Genomic DNA, 24,743 nt, shown 5'->3' on the forward strand with positions numbered 1-24,743 from the left:
AGATTTAAATCATGACAGGTATTATATGCTATTACAAGAAGCTGTGGCTTTATCCTCTAAGAGGAAGAGAGGGGAGAAACAGAAGCAGACTTTCATTCAAGAAAGATTACTCCAGCTAAGTGTAAGAAAAGACTAGAGAATAAATAAGACCAAAGAAAGGCAAGCCAATTAAAAGAGTATACTAGTCAAGGCACCAAATGGTGACAGTTTGACTTGAGCGAACAACTGGGAGACAAAGAGAATAAATTGCAGAGATATTCAGGAAGTAGGATCAGCTGGATTTAGTGACAAATTAGATCTAATGAGGAAATCTAAGGTAATTCCCGGGATTCTGGCTCATAAACTTAGTAGCGTGCTGGGGTTACTAGCCTGAATGGGAAATACAGAAACAATAGGGTTTTCTGTTTGTCTTTTGTTTTGGGTTGTACTGGGGAGTTGATTATGGAGACTGATAAATTTGGTTGTGGACATGCTGAGTGTGAGAAGCTATGCAATGTCCAGGGGAGATGTCCAACAGGCAACTACAGATGAGTCTGGAGTTCACTGGAGTTTTTATGTTAAAAATAACACTTGGGAACTGTGAGATGTTACCATATAGTAGCTGAAGTCATGAGAAAGAACATGATCATCTAGAAACTACAAAGAAAAGGGCTGAGGGACAGACCCTGGAAATGTTGAGATGTATGCCCAGGATGAAGAGCCCATAACAAGACTGAGATGGCATGGTCAGAGGTAGGAGAGAAGGACAGAGTGGTGTCATGAAAGGAACAGTCACGGAAGGGTATCCTAGGAGCACAGCATTCTCATCAAAGTGTGAAGCAGAAAGCCAGCCGCGTGGCACTGCAGGAACTGGAGTGGCACTCCAAAGGAACAGTGGAGGCAGGGGGACGTCTGCCCTGGGGCCCTGGGAGGACTCCCTCTCACTCCTAAGTACTTAGAATTGAGCGGTCCTACCTCGGCAGCACTCTGTACAACACTCCATTATGGACTTCACACAGTACTATTAAAAAATATATTTTGCCCATACTTAGACTGTAATCTTGAATATAAGGACCAGTACCTTCATGATTCTTGGCACACAGTCCCAAGTACCAAACATGTGTTTGCTGAGTGACCAGCAGAATTTCAAAATGAGTATCTGTTTGCACATACTAGACGTTGAGACCCCCAAAACAAGGGCTGTTTCACTCATCAGGTTTCCCCAGCACTTTGCATAATGTCTGGAACAGATGGGACTTTGATAAATACTGACTGAACAGCTAGAATAAATGAAGTATTGATGGCTATTTCCTGAGGCTATTTTTAAGATTTTATAATTTTATGACAATGAATATGTGTACATTTTATCAACTTTTTTTCTTTTACATTATCAGTGAAAAAGGGCACCAAAAACCACTGCTTAAGACTCAGGAAGAAATGCTTTACAGCAGAATTAGCAAGCCAAGTAAACATATAAGAGAATTTTTTTTTAACAGTTTAGATTCATGGAGAAAGGCCAGCAAGTTCAGTTTTCCTCACAGCATCTCTTTGAAAGAAGAGGGGGCAGTAAGAGGAAGGAAAGCAGCACGGTATGATTCAGACAGGAAAAAGTCCAGGAGCAGGATAATGGCACACAACTTACTAGGAAAACTGATTTCACAAGATCAGGGTCTGGTAGAGCACCCAAGTTTAAAAAGGAGGTTATCACCTTATTGACATATAAAAATTCAATCAATAACGATAAATCAATAACAAGAGTAGCACATTTGTAACTGAAGTGGAGAAAATACAAAACCTATAAAGGGGCAACACGAGCAGGAGAAGTTCCATACTTTAAATCTGAGTTATCATCTGCTTGGGGAATATAATGCAAGATTTTATAACTGAGCTAAATAAACAGTGCAAAACTGCACAGAGGATGTTTGTCAACAACACATAAAATATAGTGCAAAATTAATGCACATTACTAGGGTCTGTTTGGGCTAGACTGCAATGAACAAGGGGAGCTGACTAAGGAGTCACTAGAAGTCTTGGATCCGGGAGAGCTGTGCTCCATTTTATTCTCTGAAGGGTGTTAATAAGAAGGGACTAAAAATAATCCAAAAATGTAAAGAAACCCAGGATAAGGGTGGCACAGTACTGGCAGAGGGGTATTCAATAACATTTCTCCTTAAAATCGGACACTCACAAATCTATCCCTTGTTCTATTATTTCTTTTTGCTGCTTTAGGACTTCAAATTGTTCTGGATTATCAGTGCCAGACATCTGTGTGCTGTAGCTGCCTATTCCTGATGATGATGTTGACTCCAGGGAATTTAAACTTCCGTATCTGTTTATTGTCTCAGGGTGTTTTACTTCACTCGTCTCTTGCTCTGAGGGTTTTTCCTGACCTGTAAGTAGAAAAACTGATTCAGTAAATTATTCTGTCAAAGGAAAAAAATTTCTCAAATAAGGCAAGCTATTTCAATGTTGCTTAGATAGCTATTTAATACAAATAACATATTAGGTGCCGCAACAGATAATACATACTTTGATATTAAAACACACTGCAATTAGTACAGGTACAATCTGCATCATTAGGGGTTCTTCAGCAGCTACAGTGCTGAGCATCCACTGGCTTTCTGCTCTCAGCTCGTGTCTCACAAGGGACAGTCTTCCCTCAAAGGACTAAGGTAACACCAGGATAGCCCTGCAGCTACGAGTTTTTCTCTGAGTAAGGGTAAACATCAAACATATATGAACAATTCAATCTTCTTAAAACATTTTTGGCTTTTTTATGTTTCTTCTATAATTATCCTTTAACAAAGTTGCATAAACATGATTCACTTTAATATGATATTCAAAATACTTTTAGGAAGATTTAGAAAGAAAAAAGTTTGGATAACTAAGCTGGGAAATTCAAAATTTTAAGTTCGTTATTTAACTCATAGAGAACGCTTCTTCATCAGCTAAATGAATAGAGATGTCAGGAAACTGGCTTAATGGCTTCTGCAACTATCCTCCAAAGCATCATTTACTTAAATGACAAAGAATTCTACTCAAATGTCACCTTACCAAGAGTTGTCTGAGAGTTGGGATTCACATACTGATCCTTACTCCATTCAACCATACACTTCAAAATTGACACTAAGCATTCTAAACCTTTTTTCCTCAGGCTCAGTTCCTACAAAATAATTCATAAAGAGAATAAAAACAAACAAAAATCTTTTAAGGAAAATACACAGCTCCTCCTTGGCAAAGTTCAAATTTCAAAATGTTTTTAAAGTTCTTACCTGAACATTACTCATACCGAGTTCTTGACTGCCTCGTCCTTGAGCAATTTTTGATAGATCATTTACTAGTCTTTCAAATATGTTTGCTGCATTTAAGTCACAATCATAGTTTACATAAATATCCACTACACTCTGAGCATCTGTAACAGTACAATATGTTAATTTTAGGCAAAATTAGGCATCTAGTATATGAATATATTTGGCCTTTTAAATACCTCAGTAAGAAAGAGATAATAAAGAAGGATAATTTCAAGTACCTGCACAAATCCTTGTCAACGTCTGAATAACCATCCATTTGTGGTCAAATGAGCTGGTAGAAGTCTCCAAAATGTACAGGAAAATTTCTTTAAAGAACACCTGTGATTAGGGAAAAACCTCCATTTAAAATATTGTTTATAATTCATATATGTGATCACTTTTTAAATATCCCAAAGCTGCAGAGCAAAGATCAGGACCCAGGGTCCTGGAGTTCCACTCCTGTTGAGTTCCATTTCTGAGACATCAGGACTTAACTTGGGTTGGTCACTTACACTGGCCCTTGCAGTAAAGAGCTGTACTTCACATCACTGTATTTTGTTATCACACAGCCACTACAAAAGAAATCTGCAAAAATTTGGAGTTCTTCTGGGAGATTATTTCTTAAACACATTTACAAACTAATAAAACTCCTATTTCATTTTTAATCCCCCACAGAGCATAAACTATATTCTGTTCATCAGTTATATTTTTCAGACATTATAGTACTGGGCAAGCCTAAGCGCGCCTAGATTTTAAAGTAACTGACGTTGTCATCTACACAATAGAAAGGATCTAGCTCCCATATACTGTTATATTTTTATAATTACTCACACAAGTGGGAATCTCTTTTGTCTGAAAACTACAAACTATTTCTTACTATTCTTTACACCAAATAATGTCAGGCACAAAGGATTTAGTCAACCTCATTTAAAAAATTTCTATTTAAGAGCTAAGAATTTTCAGATTCATATTTATTTTGGAAAAATGACTACAACTCAAGAGTGGATGAGTGAAAAAGAAAACCTAAAATAACATATTAACATTTATGGAACATATGTATTATGAATACAAAAATTCATATTTGTAATTTTAGACTACCAACATCTTCTCCCTCCCAAAAGGACAAAATACCCTTGTGATGTGCTTTTCTTTCACAGAATTCAACACATTTCTATTACTTGCCTAATATCAGCATTTCCCGTAAGACTGTAAGCTCTAAGAGGGTAGAGACAAGGTCCCTCTTGCTAAGCATTGTGTCTACACTGCATGGCAAATATAGTAGGCATTCAATACGTATTTATGGCCACAATTCTCAAACACTGCATCAAGTCACCCCAGAATGCTGCAGCAAACTCAGAGGGATGCCATGAGAATTTCTGAGGGAAAATTCAGAGAGAAATACATCTGCTGGATACCTCAAAAAACTTCACAGTTTCAACATCAATTAGATCACACGACATTCCTTTCAATGACATCATTATTTTTGCAAACCTGGGGTTTAGTGGTTGCTATGATAAGAAGCAGGTACTGCATGAAAATCAATGAAGGAAATGAGGGTGGTAATGTCCAATTTGATTTCAAGGTCTGAGAAGTTTGCAGTGTCCTATAGGCTCATACATTCCAGTAGTCAGTAACTGTTGACTATTTAAAAATGAAATAAAAACATTTTTTTCTTTCAATTTATGTGTGCTTCTCCCCATTCCCCCGCCCTGCCCCCAAATGCAGACTTCATTGTTAAGAAAAATACTTGTTAAGTTGTTTGGACCTAACTGCTTAATAAATGGAACTGTTAGGTATTTCTTCTGGAGTAAAGTACACCATGAAAAGATTAGAAACTCTAATGGTGCCATGGATCAAGAGAATTTGAAGCTCTCTGATTTATGGGATAAATTAAAAAAACACAGATTTGGAGAAAGGGGGGGAAAAAAGCCTTTAGCTACTGTCTACAGGTTATCAAACTGCACTAATATGCAAAAGCCTATTATAGTAATTTAAGACACCATGCCTATCAACAGGGGCTCTAAGAAAACCCAAAATTCTAAAGAGTTATAGAGCACCTATCATGTAATACATGTAGAATAACAGTTCTATCATAAGCACTTTGTCTTCACATAATTTCTCTTGAAAAAGTGTGTATACACTGTATTTTCTGAAATAGATATATAAGTTAATACCCAAGGAAAAACTGCATTATAAAAACTCGAAGATTCATTCTCATAAGATGAATCTTCACGTAACAACAATCTCAATTTTGTTTTGCAAATTTAGGTTTTCATATGTTGGGTTTCCTCCAAGTGGAACACAGCTCATCTTGCATTTGAATATGTTCAGTACTTTCAAAAGCATATCTATATTTACCTTGTTTTATCCTCATAATCTCCCCATAAGGGACAATGGAGGTTGAAATAAACCTGATCTCTTTAAAAAAAACAGAATATTACTACAACAATTTTAATGAGAATCTACCATCTATGAACAGACAGGAAATTTCTTAGAAGTATTTCCCTTTAAATTCATGCTTACAAAATTTTTGTATATCAAATTTACTTTACAGAAATAGTAATCACAATTTAAATGATTTTTATGATATCTGGTTCCATAAGAATTTATACTTCACACAGTCATCTAAATAGTACTTAAAGAAGGAGAGTCTCAGAGAAGTAACTGAACATACAAAGTCTTCCAAAATTCTCTAATGTCAATTTAAATGTCTCATCATCGAATGAAACACTTTTGGCTTGTTACAGAAGCAAAAGTTCCACAAGTTTTTATTTTAAAGTCTCTTTTATTTGTAGTTCCTGAAGATAATGAGAAAAAACTATCTAAAAATAGTAACTTCCTAGTTTTGCCTTGCATTATTTTAACACACATATGGCAAACTTCTAAAACTTGACAACATATATGCACCAGAAATTGTTTCCTGTCCAAAAATATGACCCAAATTTTAAAAATTTTCACCTAAAATACCAAGACCTTATTCTGTCTCATTCCCATAATAATGTTCTACATGAATTTTAATAGATACTGTAGAACCTTTATAATAAAGGATAATATCAAAACTCTGGGAAAATAATGATTTATCCTTCCTGTGAGCTAATGAATTATTAGTCTTGAATTAGGATTAAATATAAAAATTAAAATGTAACCTGCATATCATATCAAACATAATATAAAGGCAAAAGTTGACTAGCATAAAAGTATTTCTAAAATATACCATGTCCCAACCAAAACAATATTTTAACAAAGGACAAGCTGGAAAAAAAAAATCCATTCAATCAGTAAAACAAAGTACTGTTTTTAAATACTGAATTATTTGAAGGTAAAAACAAAAGACCAAGAAACGGTACACTTGCACAATACATGCATACATGGTTGGGAGAGTCCCTAATTTCATTTTGCTAAGGCTCTGGAAATATTTTAGAATGACATAACTGTTATTCTAGTTCCAAAGATGTTGAGAGAAAACTTTAGGAATATAACAATAACAGATATATTGGAAAAAAAAATACAAAAGTTAAAATTTCAAATGTCCTAAAATATAACTCCTCAAATATAATTCTTCTTGATCACCTCTTTAAAGTACCAAGAACTTAAATGGCTTAAAACCATGTAGACAAAGTATTTATTTAGAGCTTTCTTTTAAGATAACCAAGTTCACTATTACGTATGATATACACAATGGCTAAATTATTGTGAGGACCAAATTAATTCAAGACAATTAAAATCATTCATGGAACTACTTATTATACATTCCTTGAAGGCAGGAGCTCATGTCTTAATTTGATTTTGCATTCTTAGTGCTCACCTAGTCCTTAGTAGTACTTTGTAGGCACATGTTACATGATAATACACAAATATTATTTCACATTCTAAAAAACTTTCCAGTGTATTAAAACATGATTTAACATGAAACAAATGAAATAGCCAACAATGCTTAAATGCAGAACATACCTCAATCTGCATCTTCAGATGCGTCTTGAAGTTTGACAACAAAGTAAGAAATATGGAAAGGGAAAGCTCAAAAACCTCTGGAACAGAAGAAACTCCATTTTTTGAGAGTGCAACACACAGATACTGCTTAATAGCATTTATAAACATCTCATTTGTCCTGAAAATAGGTCCTGCATTCTGCAGAATGGATAGAAGTAACTGCAATGAAAGTATCTTGGATCGTAACTCATGAGACCTAAAATATAAAAAAGAAGGCACGGTGTATGGACAGGTTTAGCATTACGGTAATAATAGGTTGTTCCAAAGATATTTCCTGTACCACATAATTTCACAAACCTTTACATGGAAAGAAACAGAAAACTCTACAACATAAATAAGAAAGTACAGTACATAAATAAGCTTAGCCACTAATAATGGGTAGTTCCACTGATGTTCTCCTTCAACCACATAATTTCACAAACCTTTACATGGAAAGAAACAAACTCTACAGCATAAATAAGAAAGTACAGTACATAAATAAGCTTAGCCACTAATAATGGGTAGTTCCACTGATGTTCTCCTTCTACCACATAATTTCATGAACTTTTTAAATGGGAAAACAATCACTCACACATATTTAACATCAACCTACTGTTCCTTTGAACAAGAAAAAAAAATTTAAAGATTTATGCCTTGTTCATTTCTTTCACAAGTATATTTCACTTTTTAGAAATCAACATGAACTTCTCAGATTAAGGGCCATATTTAGTATAAATAGGTTCCAATGTACTTTTTTCCTAGTTATACTACTCAAAAATCCTAAACACTAATAAAAAGTTTTGGTGCATTACCAAATTAAAGCATTGCTTCAAGCTTACTTTTTCCGTAACCATCGAAAACTCTTTTTTTAAAAAATACATACAAAGAGGCTTTTAGAATACTTGTACCTCTTGGTAGCTTACCCATTTATTCTAAATACGTATTTTTATATAATGAAAAGCTGAAAAACACATTTAAGCTTAAATTGAAAATTGCATTTTTCTGATCAATATACTGTGCCACACTTCTGATCACTATCTAGAAGTTTAATGATTAGATTTCACAAATACAATTTTTCTACCATCGAAACAGGTTTTTTAAGTCCAAGAGACCAAGAAGATTGATCCCAGGCAAACTTTTCAAATGCAGAACACATTTAAATGCTCTAGCAGTTGGTTCTTTTCTTTATTTATTCCAAATTGTACTCAGTCACATTTACACCGCATAGTAAACTTAATTGCTCTTGATTTCCACCTTAAAAATTTTATGGTTTTAAGTGTCAAGTGATTCAAGGACCTAAAACTCTAACAAGGAATATTTAATTTTAGGTAAATAGGAATCACAAAAAATACTGCCATCTTTGAAATAAAACTGGAACTAATAATACCATTAATACACAGTCATGTTTCCAAGATGCCTATGCCTCTGAATCTAAGAATACGTACGTGCAGCAAATGCAGTATTACAAAAAAACAAACAAACAAACCTTAGATAAATCAATTTAGAGAGAGTGGGAGTAAGACTTTGAATAATAGCTATAGGAAAACATGGAGTGGGCCAGGTATTCCCCCTTCACGTTGAGGCCTTCCAAGGCTTATCCACTACTGCTACTTCCTTAGTCTACCTCATATTTATCACGCTTTTTGCTCAGTTCCAATAGAAACTAAAACCCGCAGCTTATCATTCTCCAACACATGAGTTTTCTTATAAGTATGTTTTATCTTTGAATCCACAGCATCTAACAAAATGCCTCGTTAGTATGTGCTCAAAATAATTAACGGATTCATTCATGCACTCATCTAAACATTAAGTATCTACTATGAATAGGGCATTAATCAATGAAGAGATGATCAAATGATTGTCTGATAACACAATAAAGTATACTTTTGACAGGCAAAAGAAGCTGGAAATTTCAGGTCTGCAGTTTTTCGTGGGGTGGTTTCAAATTACCATTCAAGCTTAAAGGACATTTCCTGGATCATCATCTTAGCAAGGCCACAAAATATAAAGAGAAGCAAAGACAAAAAGGAAATTATATAACTACAAAAGATCATTAATTTTGGCAAAAAAAATCATTCAAGATAGAAAATCATATATTCTGGAAAAAGAACAGTTTCTAGGGGTGGAAAATTTGATCTCTTTCAGAATTCAATTCCAATATTTAATGACTGGTGGTCAAGAAGGTCTTCTTTACGTTCAAACAAAATTTCCTAATATCTATGACTTAAGCCCACTATGTAGGAGGATAATTTACATTATTTGTCACAATAATCTTTTGTAATACTAAAGGTCTGATCTGGGAAAACTAAACATCTGAGGCTTTTAAGGTCACCAACATTTTTAAATCATGGGAAAAATGGCCTTCAGCACTAGCACCAAATTCTGAAGTTATTTTCTCCTTAAAGTAGGTCTTCATCAATCCAGAATGATAGGTCAAAATTGTCATCCCCCCCCCATAATGAAAATAAGAAACTGAAAAAATTTCAAATATATTCGTATAAAATATATAGGCTATAATCAAGTTTATATTATAATTCGAACAACCTTAATCCTTCTTCTGTAGCGTTTGTATTTTCAAAATATTTCTGACTCTCAGGATTTGGGCCTAAAAAGATAAGAGTTTCAGGCTTCTGGGCCTAAAAAATGTTTCTCACTGAATCAGTACAATGTGACAAAATAAAACTGTAGAAAGTATAACAAATGTGGTTTCCCAAAACTTCTGAAGTTTTTATTGTAACTGTCTCCAGTCTTCCTTCTCAGTTGACACTTAGAAACAGAAATGCTCTAGAGTTTTAAAAATGAATTTCCCCCTATTTCAATATCCCTTTCTCAAAGTCACTCAGGCCTCTCCAAGCTGACTTTCTCCAGAAAGTTCTCCTAAAACTGACATGCTATATAATACATGATGCTGCAACATCAGAGAAGCAGGGCTCTTGAATAACTCCCAAACTCAACCTCGAGCAGGAAGTACTTGCACTGGAATCATTTAAACAGAAAGATATATGACAATTTATGACTTACAAAAATGGCACTTACCTACCGTTTAAACTAATATAATTGATGGGAAGCAGACGAGTGATGCCTATGTTAAAGTATTTCCTGCTCCCCACGGGAGAAAGTTATCATCTTAGGGCATTTTTTCAGACCTTAATGAATGTTATTATCTTTCATTATGACTTTTAAGATTTATTTCTCTTAGGTTTTATTACCTTTCAAGTAGTAGCTTTCAGAAGCCTAGCATGAGGCTACATGTAAAGGGCTACATTAGTTCCAATGTTATGTACAATATTAAAATAGTAATTCATTTAATCATTCAATACTTTTTGAGCACCTACTATGCACCAGGCACAATTCTATAATGCTGTTGGTGTGCTTTTGGAAGACAGTGTAAGGTATCTACTCTAGCAATTTTGAAACTCACTGTTTTTTAGTACATGTTTTAAAAAGTAAAATAACCCCAAAAAATATTTTTGAAGGTCCTAAAAGACAAAAAGAAAAGAAAACCCAAAGACTATCTTACAGTAAGGCTCAAGATTAAAAAGCTGCATTTGTCAGGCAGAACAGCTGAGGACTTACTTTGGATCTGGTGGTCCATCCGACAGTGGTTTCATTGACAGTTTACACAATGACCTGAATACTAGAAAGGCATCCTTTTGTAAAATGTGGGAAAACTTAGCACCAGGTGAAGGTCCTGAAGAATTTCCAGATTCCTAAAGAAGTGAACACACCATGTAAATAAAGGCATCTGCCAGTGCAAATCATTTCAGCCTTCTATATATTTTATTTGATTCAGTTATATGTGGGGTTCTACTGGAAGGAAAACTAGATGAGGAATTTGCCATATTGTTTTTCTTTATTGTGACATGCCACCCCCATCCCCAACAATAAATACCTTAAAAAATGCATTCTTTTAAAATATTCCCTCTTTGCCACCAAACTCTTAAAATTTACCCATTTACATTATTACTAACAAAACCTAGCACATCACGCTGTGACAAGATACCTCATCCATGGCCTAAACTATGCTTTCCACTACCTGTCACTGGGTGTTTTATGTTTTTGTCCTATTTTATTTTTTATCTACTCTGCGCAGATAGACATAAGACAATGGAGACTGTTAAGGCAACATTTAAAAGTTATTAACTGATAAAGGTCAGCAAGTCCAGGAAAACTTCCCCCTATGTATGGGGCAATGATTTAGGGTAGGACTCCCTTATCTAAAAAGATAAGGAAAAAATACACAAAATATAGGGTAGGAAGGATGAGGAGGACCCTATCACTACCACAGTATGGATTTTATTGTACTCCTGAACAAAGGTAAGATGAAGTTCCCTAGATTTCCAGAAGCTCTTTCTCCTCCTAGTATACTAGAATTATCCTATAAATGTGATAAGAATGTTCTTGTTAAATGTAATTTGAATGGGGGAGGAGGAAAGATGTGAAAACATATGAGACACACCTTAGAGTTGGAAATATAGCTATCAATATTTTAAGGGAATAAAGTGCTCTGATTTATATCAATGGAAAAAAAAAAAAACTTTTTATTTCCTCAAACTGAAATCAGCCAGCATTATCAACTGGATATATTCACCACAAGGTGTTGGTAGCAGCCTATCAATTTGTAAGATTAAGAGGATTTTCCCTCTATTTCTACCTGAGTATCATTGGAAGAGACAGACAATCTGTCATCAGGTAAGGACGGTGTATATGCAACAGAAATTGGTGTTCCTGGAATTCCATTTGCTTGAATATTTTCACTGTCACTACCATCCTCTATGGTTCCAGTGTTGCCATCTGCACTTGCATTTATGGTAGTCCTTTCTCCCATATCTAAAACGGTAAGAAGAAAAAACATGCAAACATATTTAACTTAACTGAAGTGCACTGAAAAAGCATAGACTATTTAAAATGAAACAGTGGCAGAAAAGCAATGTGAAGTAAGATGTATTGGCACCACTTAAAGGTTAGCATACTGACTAGTAAGTATGCATTTGGAACACATCCAAACATGATCCTTAAGTAGCTCTGGCAAAGGAACACACTCAGCTGATGAAAGGCTAACAGAATGTGCCAAAACAGAAGCTTACTTTGAGTCTATATTAGCATTTACTAAACTGAGTCCTAATGAATGCTAATGACTTAAGATATTAAAAGAAATTCTTCAAAAAAATTCCATTTTCAAATAAGTTTGGAAAATGATGGAAAATAGGTATCTTTATCATAGCCTTTAATTTGCTAATACGCATTGAGTTCTCCAAAGAGGATATATAATACGCAGTGTTTCCAAAATTTATTTTACCACGAGATCCCAACCCCCTTTTTAGAATATCTACTAATACCTCTAATAACATATATTCTTTGGAACACAACTATGGAAATAATGGCTGTGAATATTCTTCAGTATGTCACTCTGAGTAATCTTACTTGTGATTAATATACGCAGAAATAAATGACTTCTAGTAGAACAAACATAGACAATGCAAACAATACCAAGTTTCAGAACTACTCTAGGTGTAATGTATGTTACTTTAAAAAAGAAAACTTCATAGCAGCACTATTTACAGTAGCCAAGATATGGAAACAATCTAAATGTCAATAGACAGATGAATGGATAAAGAAGATGTGATTGATATACACATATAAAAACATTCCAAAAATGGAATACTGCTCAGTCATAACAAAAAATGAAATTTGAAGCAACATGGATGGACCTAGAGATTATCATACTAAATGAAGTCAGTCAGAAAGAGAAAAATACCACATGATATCACTTGTATGTGGAATCTAAAACATGACACAAATGAACTTATCTACGAAACAGAAACAGACTCACAGACATAGAGAACAAACTATGGTTGTCAAGGAGATGGGGGAAAGGGGGAGGAAGGGATTGGGAGTTTGGGATTAGCAGATGTGAACTATTATATATAGAATGGATAAACAACAAGGTCCTACTGTAAAGCACAGGGAACTATATTCAATATCCTGTAATAAACCATAATGGTAAAGAATATGAACTAAAAAAAAGAAAAAGGAACACATACATGTCTGTGGCCATAACTCAGTAGCTATCTGGCAGGAAACTGCTCCTTTCATGCTGCCAAGTAAAAGCAATTACAGGCTAGCATGAGGGAAATACAATGTACTAGAAGGAGCACAGATTTTGGAATATGAAAGACCCCTGCTGTTTCAATCATGTCTCTACCATTTAACTGGAGAAGTTATTTCACCTTCTTCATAAGCAGCAAAGATAATAATGTCTATGAGGAATCACCAAAACACACACACGTGCACAGTACATAAAGAATACAATTGGTTCTCAATAAGGGGTAGTAGCTATTATTAATTTTGCTGATAACTGATAACATGTGCCCAATTTTTTAACTGATTTGAGTAATGAAAGGAGTGTACCTGGTAATACGCTAATATCTGACACACTAAATACTATTACAGCTTTCTATATATATGTAAAGAATGCTTATATATATGTAAAGAACTCTCTGGAAGAAGTCACAAAAATTTAATAATGATTATCAGAAACTGATGATTGTTCCCCAAAGCACTTATTCCCAACCTTTTTCTCTGTACCCAATTACACCTCTTTCCACTGCCCCTCCTCCCCCTTCCCTTAATAAACAACTTCCACCTTCTACTTAAGCTAAGCAGATAATTTAACATAGGCGTCCTTACTCTTCCTCACCTACCATAAAGTTCCTTAACACCAACAATCATCTTTTTCTTCCCTCTCGTTTCAGGGAAAAAATAGTCCTTCCCATTTCTAAGGTGAATCATTCATTCACCCTCAAATCCATCTCTTCTTGCCTTCGGCAGTGTCCTTCTCCCCTGGATATTTTCTTGAAACATTACATTTTCAATTTGTGCGCATGACTGGCTCTTCCCCGTTACTCAACCAACACACTCACATCCTCTCACTCTAAAGACACAACCTTCCTTCAACTCCTGCCACACATCTGCTACTGTCCATTTTTCTTTTCTAAATCAAATTTCTAAAGAAATAATTAATATTCATTGATAATACTTTCCTTCTTAGGAAATTTCTCAAATGAATTGAAAACATTCTCTTATTTTATTTTCAGGCTTTGAAGCCAGACATCTTTGGGTTGGAGTCTTCACTTTACCACTTCTTACAGGTTAGCTTAATCTCTCAGTGCCTCAATTTTCTCATTTGTAAAAAAGGGAATCGTAACAGTACCTAAACATCCCAGAGTTTGGGGAGGATTAAGTGAGTAAACACAAGTAAAGCACATAAAATCACTGGGGATACAAAGAAAGTACTTAAGAGTTAGATATTATTATTCTCTATGTTTTTTTCCTCTTATTCTCCCTCTAATTGTCCCCTAAACATAAGTGCAGACTTCTGTTTACAAGGTGGTGAGTTGAGCCCACTAATTTACCTTCTCCTTTCACAAATCCCACTGAAATTACTAGGGAAAAAATATAAACAAGAGAAATAGTCTTTAGTAGCACTGGAAAACTAAGGAGGGTATAATCAATAGACCAAAATCTTGAAGGAATTTCTAAAAATTAAGATAAGTTCATTGGAATTCCCTGGCAGTCCAGTGGTTAGGACTCGGTGCTTTCACTGCCATGGCCTGGGTTCAATCCCTGGTTGGAGAACTAAGATCCCATAAGCCACGCAGCACGAACAACAACAACAAAAGGTTCGGATGGAGGAAGAAGGGAAAAGCCAATAATGTTCACATGCCTGTGACTGAACACATGCAAAGGACAGAGCTACCTGAGAAGTGGTTGAATTGTACCATGTGGGTTCCAATATACTCCAAAGCCTAGATAGAATGCCAAGGGCTATGGGGTAGGAGGGAAGAGAGCTTGGGAAACCAGGCCAATGTCTATCAACAGAGCTGTCAGCAGCCACGATCATCTAGAATGTATTTGAGCTCAGCCTGTTAATTAAAGTGGAGGATTTGCTTGGTAGGTCTCTTAACCTAAGAAGTAGGGCAGGAGGGGAGACAGCAGTATCCCAGCTAAGGGAGAAGAGACAGTGCTGCAATAAACACTGAACAAGCTAGTACAGCAGTGAAATCTAAAGTTCTAGGCTTCCACTCCAACCACCTGTTTCTACTTAACTAATGTTACATAAAGCCCTAACTGAATGAAGGCAGCCTAAGATTTCCTGGCAAAGGCTGGGAGAATGGGAACAAACCAACAAGTTTGAAGAACGCCCGCCCCACTCCTGACCCCGAGGCTAGAACATATAAAATGTTGACACAGCATTTATCCCAAGCTTCACACGGCCTCAGTGCGTGCTTGTAACGCAGCCCAAGGACCACGAGGATCACCCTCTGCTCAAGGGAGGCATCTGCTTCTTTTAGTTAAGTTCTCAGCTGGGAAATAAGGTCTGCCTTTGGACGGCAGTTACCTGGCAGACTCTGGAGAGGAAAGCCTCATGAGAAATGGAAAAGCAGTGCACGGAATTACTGAGAAAGCTCTTTATATACTGATCAAATCTGGTCTTTCTATTCTTTAAATAGACAGAAATGTAAAGTCTACGCTCAAAAGTAAGGACAAAGGTCAGCAATCTGAGCAAATGGTTTCCTGGTCAAACATTTTACAGCTGGAACAATTTTAATTAGTACTCCCAGAGATGTGTGAAAGAATACTGCATCAATAACTAAGCGCAAAGCGCTATGAAAAACAGGAGCTCAAGAAAAAATACGGGTTCTGGGAGACAAAAACAAAATTACTGAAATAAAAAACATACACTGGGAAAAGCAGTATAATGGACATTAATGAATAAAGTATTGGAAAGCCCCTTGTAACATTTTCTCTGAATGTAGAATCATAAGACAAAACGATGGAAATTAGGAAAGACTGTCAGAGCAATAAAGGATATGATGAAAAATACTCAACAACTGTATATCGTGTGTGATGTGGAAGGCAAGAATGGAAAGAAAGAGGAGAATTAATAGCTAAAAACATAATAGAAAAATCACTAGAATGATGAAAAGTTATGAAAAGAATTCAACAGCTAGCCCTGATTTAAAAAACAAAAGTAAAATTACACCCAGGCACACACACAAAAAGATAAAGAGTATCTTTTAATAAACTAGAAATACAGAAAACTTACTAAACTTGATAAAAAGTATCCTCCAAAACACAAAAGCAATCATCAAAGCAATCATCAAACTTATGTGTGAAATATAGCAATAATGTTAAAAACAAATGAGGATTCTTGCCACCATTAACCCTACTCAACATTTTCTTGAGGTTCAAACTAATGTTATATAACAAAACTGAGAGAACAAAAATGAAGTGTAAATATTATAAAGGAAGAAACAAAGATCAAATACCATTACTCACCTAGAAAACCCAAGATAACCAAATGAAAAACGTTTAGAAACAATTACTAAATAAACTTACTTTTTGAACTTAATGAACTGGTTCTAAACTTTGTGTATACATTTAATAAAATGTATAAAAAACTGATGGAGAGGGACTTGCACTATAAAGATCAACATATACAATAAAGTTAAAATATTTTACACAATGCAACCCTGGATAAGAATAAACAGCTCGGGGCTTCCCTGGTGGCGCAGTGGTTGAGAATCTGCCTGCCAATGCAAGGGACACGGGTTCGAGCCCTGGTCTGGGAAGATCCCACATGCCGCGGAGCAACTGGGCCTGTGAGCCACAACTACTGAGCCTGCGGGTCTGAAGCCTATGCTCCGCAACAAGAGAGGCTGCGACAGTGAGAGGCCCGTGCACCGCGATGAAGTGTGGCCCCCGCTCGCCGCAAGTAGAGAAAGCCCTCCCACAGAAACGAAGACCCAACATAGGCAAAAATAAATAAATAAATAAATAAATTTATTTAAAAAAAGAATAAACAGCTCAATGTAACTGTACAGAAAACTCCAACAGAATCATTTTGGATAAAACTGGGATTTCAAATTAATTAGGAAAGGAAGTATTATTCTAGGTTATAACTAGCTATCTAATCTCATACCAAACAGAAAAATAAATTTCAGATGAATTAAAAATTTAAATTAAAAAAATGAAAACAAAAGTATTAGAAAAATACGGTAGAATATTTTTATAATCTTAGGGTGGTAAAATCCATTCTAAGCAAGACAAAAACAGAATCACAAAGAAAAAGGCTTTATTTGTTACATTTTTTTGGGTATGGTCAAATATCTGCTGAGAACAGTAACAATAGAAGCAAAGGTAAACAAAACAAAACAAAACAAAACAAAGACTGACTGGGGAAAAAATATTTACAATACAATGAACAAGGGTTAATTTCTTAAGATGAAGAAATCTTGAATTAAGGAACAAAAACCCATCAAGAGGGAGGGGATATGGAGATACATGTATACATACAGCTGACCCACTTTGTTGTACAGCAGAAACTAACACAACACTGTAAAGCAATTATACTCCAATAAAGATGAAAAACAAAAAAAAGAACAAAAACCCAAAAAACTGAATGGAAAAATGGGCAAAAGATAGGAATAGGCAATTCAGAAAAGTATAAATAGCCCATAGACACTCAGCTGCACCACATGAAATTGCCAGTATTTGACCTACAAAAATAATGACTGCTTCCTATGTTTTTACCATGCAAATAATCAAAGAAACGTAAATTAAAACAATAAGATATACTCCATCTATTAAAGGGATGTTAAACAAAGCACTGTATATAAATCTTAAATGTTCATACATCTTGGTCAAGTATTTCTTACCCTAAAGAAAAGTGCAAAATGATATCTATAAAATGAATGCTCCATGAGAGCCATGCAAAGCAAAAACTAGTAAATAACCTAAATGCTAGTATTAATAGGAGATTATTTAAATAAATTATGGACCAAAAATATAATTACGTACAATATGACATGAAAGGAAAACTATAATTTAGTATGTGACAACAGCAGATTATAAAACAGTAAGTACAGTATGTTCCCATTTATATTTAAATATATGAATGCAGACATGCATGAAAAATATAATTAAAAAAACTTTTTAAAGAGCAAAAAACATCATATCAAGGTCAGAAGACTTGGGCAAATAAGGAACTGAGAGAAAATATTTGTAAAATATATCACAGAATCCTAATATATAAAGGATTCTTTGAAATTATGGGGGAAAAAGGATAAAAACCTGACAGAATGAACAAAAGACATGAATAGATGACTCCCTAAAAAAGATATACAATGGCCCTCAAACAAAACAAGATATTTAATTTCACTCGTGGAGAAATGCAAATTAAAACCAAAGTAAGATACAATTCTCACCTATCAGGTTGGCAAAAATTCAAAACCTTAAACTCCACTGGCAGCTTGGAGAAAAAGGCACTCTTGTATGTTGCAAGTTAAGAGTGCAAAACAATACAACACCTACGAAGAGAAATTCAGCAAAAGCTAACATACCTTCACATTCATTTACCACTTGACCTAGTAATCTTACCTCTTTGAATTTGCCCGGAGGATCAATCTCCACAAATATGAATACAGATATACATGGTTATTCACTGCAGCTTTATTTGTAATAGCAAAATACTGGAAACAACCAAAGTTCCTGTCAGCAGGGGACTGGCTCAATAAACACATACCCACATAATAGAGTATTATGCAGAGAGCCAAAAGAAAAAAGAATAAGAGAAATCTCTATCAACTGAAATAGAGGGATTTCTAGTATACATTAGGTGAAAAAAGGGGAAGAAACAGAAGATATACAGTGTTCTATCAAAAAGAAAGAAATAATCGTAAGTATTTGCTTACTTCTCTGGGAAACACACACACACACACATTATAAACCAGGGGTCCCCAACCACCACCCCCCAACACCCCGGGCCACACAGCACGAGGTGAGTGGTAGGTGAGCGAGCGAAGCTTCATCTGTATTTACAGCCGCTCCCCACTGCTCACATTACTGCCTGAGCTCTGCCTCCTGTCAGATCAGCGGCAGCATTAGATTCTCATAGGAGCACGAACCCTACTGTGAACTGCGCGTGTGAGAGATCTAGGTTGCAGGCTCCTTATGAGAATCTAATGCCTGATGATCCGACGTGGAGCTGAGGCAGTGATGCTAGTGCTGGGGAGCAGCTGCAAATAGATTATCATTAGCAGAGAGGTTTGACTGCACAGAGACCATAATGAATTAATTGCTTACAAACTCATATCAAAACCCTATCAGTGAGTGGCAAGTGAGAACAAGCTCAGGGCTCCCACTGACTCTGCATTATGGCGAGTTGTATAATTATTTCATTATATATTACAACGTAATAATAATAGAAATAGGACTTCCCTGGTGGTGCAGTCGTTCCGAATCCTCCTGCCAATGCAGGGGACACAGGTTCGAGCCCTGGTCCAGGAAGATCCCACATGCTGCGGAGCAACTAAGCCCGTGCGCCACAACTACTGAGCCTGCGCTCTAGAGCCCGTGAGCCACAACTACTGAGCCCATGGGCCACAACTACTGGAGCCTGTGCGCCTAGAGCCTGTGCTCTGCAACAAGAGAAGCCACCATGATGAGAAGCCCGTGCACCGCAACGAAGAGTAGCCCCCGCTCGCCACAACTAGAGAAAGCCCGCGCTCAGCAACGAAGACCCAACGCAGCAATCAATCAATAAAATAATAATAATAATAATAATAATAATAATAATAATAATAATAGAAATAAAGTGTGCAATAAATGTAATGCGCTTGAATCATCCGAAACCATCCCCCTGCCCCGGTCCATGGAAAAATTGTCTTCTACGAAACCGGTCCCTGGTTCCAAAAAGGTTGGGGACCGCTGTTATAAACTACAAGCTTATGAAAGTGGTTACCTATAAGGCAGGTCAGCAAGGGAAGAAATGGAAGGAAGAGTTCTCTGAGTAAATATTTTATATAATTTTTACTTTGAATCATGTAAATGTTCTTCAATTTGAAAAGTTAAATCAATAAAATAGTTAATACAAGTAACTTCTGAACACAGTACTCTCTTCATCCTTAGTAAGATATATTCTAAGGACACATGATTGCAAAGAAATCTGAACTTTAATTAATCGGCTTGTTCTTGGTAGTGGCACACTGTTTCTGCAAATTTAGGTTTTCACTGTGGAAAAAGAGACACAAGTATGAAATGCAGGAAGATGAAGAGAAACCTTGTGGTGCTGGATGTGAATTGGAACTAATAATATGCTCTTGTGATTGTATATCTCCTGTTTCTGTTCACTGGAAAAGACTAAAAGTAATAACACCTCAGTAGCAATGAGCATACCTAGTACCTAGGCCTTGGTCTCTAAATACAATTGCCCACTAAAAAGAATGACTCCTAAAGAACTTGTTGATTCCAGGGCTGGGACAAGGGAAAGCTGAAGGTGAACCTAGAACATCTTACTGTTCCAGAAAACAAGGAAATGCTCAAAGACTAATGCTATCACATCAAAAGGACACAGGGGCTGGCCTGAAGGGACTCCCACTGGCCAGATCCGGAACAAAAAATGATGACGGTAAAGGATTATAACACGCTGAATAAAGGGAGGTGCTCTTCTACATATAAAAATGTTAATTAATATTAGAATTACGAAATCACTATATTGCAATCCATGTAATATCTAAGGATCATCAAGGGATTTTATAACCAGTAAGTGAATGGATCTTGATATGATCTCAAAGTATCACTCACAGATTACTTATTAATTATAAAGGGGAAAATATTCCCTTACAATGAAGAGAGCTGGTGGTCATCTTTAACCAGGTGATCAAACGTTATCACCAACAGGGGGTAACTTAATTATGCACCAATTTATATGATGTAATAAGAAATACCAACATTACCTATGCAGTATTTTTGCCAAATATGTTTACTCTAAATCAAAATAAGGAAACCATCAGAGCAGTTCAAACTGTGCAACATTCTACAAGACAATATTATACTCTTAAAAATAAAAGTAAATGTTATGAAAGATGGAAAAAAAAGGCAAGAGGACTTGTTCTCAACTAATGAGACCAAAGAGACATAATCAAATGCAGCAAGTGTACCTAGAATGGGTCTTGGACTAAAAAAAGGAAAAAAAAGGATATAAGAAACACATTTGGGGACAACTAGGAACACTTTAAAGTATATTTATATTAGATATTCTTAAAAGAGTGTTATTTTTCTTAGGTGTGAAAATGGAATTGTGGTTATGTATGAGAATGCCCTTATTCTTAGAGGATATATGCTGAGTTATTTTAGGGGTAAAGCGTCATGTTGTATACAGCCAACTTTCAAATGGTTCAGCAAAGACAAAACACACACACAGGTCTACTTGAAGACAATTAAACAAATGTAGCAAAACTGTTAATAATTAGTGATCTAGAAAAGGACCTACAGTTTTCACTGTACTGTTCCTTGAACTATTCTCTAGGTTTGAAAGTTTTCTAAGTAAAAAGCAGAAAAATGAAAGAACTTTCACTTCACACTCTGTATTCATATGTATTAGAGACTGGCAAAGGACCAGACAGTAGACATTTTAGGCTTTGCTGGCCATATTATCTTTGTTGCCACTACTCAACTTTACTTTTGTAGTGCAAAGGCAGCCACTATAAGCAATACATAAACAAATAAGCATGGCTGTGTTCCAATAAAACTTTATTTACAAAAATAGTTAGGGGGCCAAATTTGGTTCATGGAACATTATTTTCCAACCCCTAATATACATTATAAAATTTTAAGAGAATGTGTGGGTACCTAATACTTTCTTTCTTCCCTTATTATAAGTTTATGGTTTTTTGAAAAATTCATATTCCCCAAGACCACGCTCTCTTCTTTAGCCTCTACACTTTCCCATTTGGTAATCTACTTCAAGTACTAATTTTAACAGAATGACTCCCACCTATAACACCTGCCTTGATATCTCTTAGGCCAGAGTTCTATATTTCCATTATATATTTCATAAACATTTCCACATGAATGGCACACCTGAAGGTCAAATGCAATGTCAAAATAAAAATTAGTACCTTTTTTCCCACGCCAACATCTACTCCAATAATTCTACCAATAGTACTACCACCCACTTACCCATTTAGGCTCAAAAACTGGGAGACTGCCTGTGCAGAAAAGAGCTAACATAGCATGCCTGAGACTGCCTATCCTTAAAAGGCCTGCTTGCAAGGTTGGCTCTTGGCTGGAACCTTGGAACTTACACTTTGGGAGGATTCTCACTCTTCCCAGAACTAACAGAAGTGGCTCACTGTGCCTCAAAAGTTTGTACAAATAATGTGGCTTATGCTGGAACACCAGCTTTCCCTCTGGGAATCTGGTATATGCAGATAGAGAGTGCCTATACGACCGGCTCCCCAAAAAAACTTTGGGCACTCAGTCTCTAAGGAGCTGCCCTGGTAGACAACACTTCACAATTCAATGCTTGAGGAATTAAGAGTTTTCCATGTAACTTCACTGGGAGAGGAATCCTGGAAGTGTGCACCTGATTTCCTCCAGACTTTGCCCCATATGCCTTTTCCCTTTGATGATTTTGCCTTGTACCTTGACTCACCACATCACAGTGGTGAGTGTAACTATATGATGAGTCCTTCTAGTGAATCACCAAATCTTGAGGTAATCTTGGGGACTTTTGACACAGTTTTTATTCTCTCTTTCACCTAGATTTCAATCAGCTGCAAACTCTTCTTGATTCAACTTCCATTATCTCACTTCTCATTCACTTCTTCCTCTCTATTTCCACTGTTACTGTCCTATTTAGGTTTAGATTACTGCACTGGTCTTTCACTGGCCTTCATATTTCCCTACTTAGCTTCTTAAAACATTATTCTGATTACTTCATTTCTTAGTTCTAAAATCTTCAATGGTAATTTATTCTCTCTTAGAACGAAGTCCAAAATCCTAAAGCTGGAATTTATAACCATCCATTGGTTGGCTCCAAGCTACTTCTTCAAACTTATTTTCTACCATATGACACCACATACTCTACACTTCAGCCAAATCACCACCTGCCAATTCCCAAATCATTCTCTCTAGACTTTAGCTAACAGTTTCCCATACATCAAACACCACTCCCTATACCTGCGTGAATATCTGTACAGTCTAAGTTCAAGTGTCACCTCCTACATGAAGCCCTCCTGGATAATTTTAGCTAGAAATACCCATTCTTTTTTTTGAATTTTAATGGGATTTTAGCTATTTCTTTCTAATGGCACTTATCTTACATTCCTATACTCCAGAATCCGTTTCCTCCAGAGCATGGTCTATTTCAGATAAACTTTTGTGTCTCCTTACAGTGCCATACAATTGTATGTGCTTCATAAGTATTCGTTGAATGAAAAGATGAATGAAAAATTAAGAATGCAATCAGATGAATACTTGCTTCTAGTGTTGTACTAAAGAAGGAAATATATTCTTAGAAATGACGTTACAAATGGAAATCAGGCATGGCTGAAATAGTACTATTCTCATTCAAGAGCCACACTGTACATTTAATCATATTTCTAGAAGTACATGTAGCAAGGTACTATGCTTAGTCCTGTGCAAGATACCATGAATTAAATAAGCTTCAGTGGATTGGTCTCAAATCTAATCCTATCTATAATAATATTGTTCACAAGAAGTGTGAGTGAAACTCCTAACAAACTTTAAAAAATTTTCATAGTACAATCCATATGCTAGGACCTGCCCCTGTATCAGCTATGACTTGGGTCATGATAATAAAGGTATAAGAAATCACGGTTTTTCCAAAGATACAAAATACTAAAAACCAAATCAATTTAAACATTTTCTAGTTTATAAAGTTTAACACATTTAGGAGGATGGAAAATATACCCTTGCCCTTCTCCCAGCAAACATAAAAACAAAAAATGAAATGGTAATCAACCTTTTTTTTAATGGGGTGGGGAACAGTGGGTTTTTATAAACAGATTATAACTGAAACTAGAGAAAAAGGAAGTACTCATCTATAATCAAAGAGATTTAAACGTTTTTTCTACACACAATTTTTGCCTTTTTTGTTTTGCACATTATAAAACAGTCCCCACAGTCACATGAAATAACATAAGACAGAATAAACTAATTTCAAGTCAAATACTCTACCTCCAACGATGACGTTCACCATTTCTTCTACAATGCTCTGCACAATGTCTCGTGGCTTTTCCTCACAGTCATGGTTTTCTCCATCATATAATACATCATTTTTAGATAATGCTTTAGAAAAGAAAAATTCAAGAAAACAGTATTTTAGTTTTTTGGAAACTTTTACTAAACATGTATAATGAAAAAAATCTAAGAAATTAAGAATAAAAGAAAAAAAACAGATATATGAAACTAGAAGCAATTACATGTTAAATCTTCAAAACTTTTAACCAAACCATATTTTAAAATATTTTATCATTTCAAGTCAATTTCAACAATGATTCGTTTGACAAGCTATTAAATGACTATTCAACTTAAATGAGTTTTCTAGATTATTCATTTAAGAACCAAAACTTTTAAAAGTATTCTGAATGAAACATTTCTAACATGTCTCACACTTATCAAATAATACTAAATGTA

The 24,743-nt window shown here is 35.5% G+C and overlaps 1 protein-coding gene across 3 annotated transcripts in view; it reads right to left on the reverse strand.

The window, feature by feature from the left end:
* Positions 1-24,743, reverse strand: part of ARFGEF1 (ARF guanine nucleotide exchange factor 1) — a 147,280-nt gene that overhangs the window by 48,988 nt on the left and 73,549 nt on the right. For all 3 annotated transcript variants that reach the window (XM_082433579.1, XM_082433578.1, XM_082433580.1), the window contains 8 exons: positions 24,285-24,395; positions 11,893-12,068; positions 10,815-10,948; positions 7,221-7,455; positions 3,509-3,608; positions 3,252-3,391; positions 3,034-3,142; positions 2,168-2,369 (listed from right to left, as the gene is read on the reverse strand). In XM_082433579.1, the coding sequence (XP_082289705.1) occupies positions 2,168-2,369; positions 3,034-3,142; positions 3,252-3,391; positions 3,509-3,608; positions 7,221-7,455; positions 10,815-10,948; positions 11,893-12,068; positions 24,285-24,395 (1,207 nt within the window). The remainder of the gene's footprint in view (positions 1-2,167; positions 2,370-3,033; positions 3,143-3,251; positions 3,392-3,508; positions 3,609-7,220; positions 7,456-10,814; positions 10,949-11,892; positions 12,069-24,284; positions 24,396-24,743) is intronic.

The sequence above is a fragment of the Balaenoptera physalus genome, assembly GCF_965194825.1.
Source record: "Balaenoptera physalus genome assembly, chromosome: 17".
Classification (NCBI taxonomy): domain Eukaryota; kingdom Metazoa; phylum Chordata; class Mammalia; order Artiodactyla; family Balaenopteridae; genus Balaenoptera; species Balaenoptera physalus.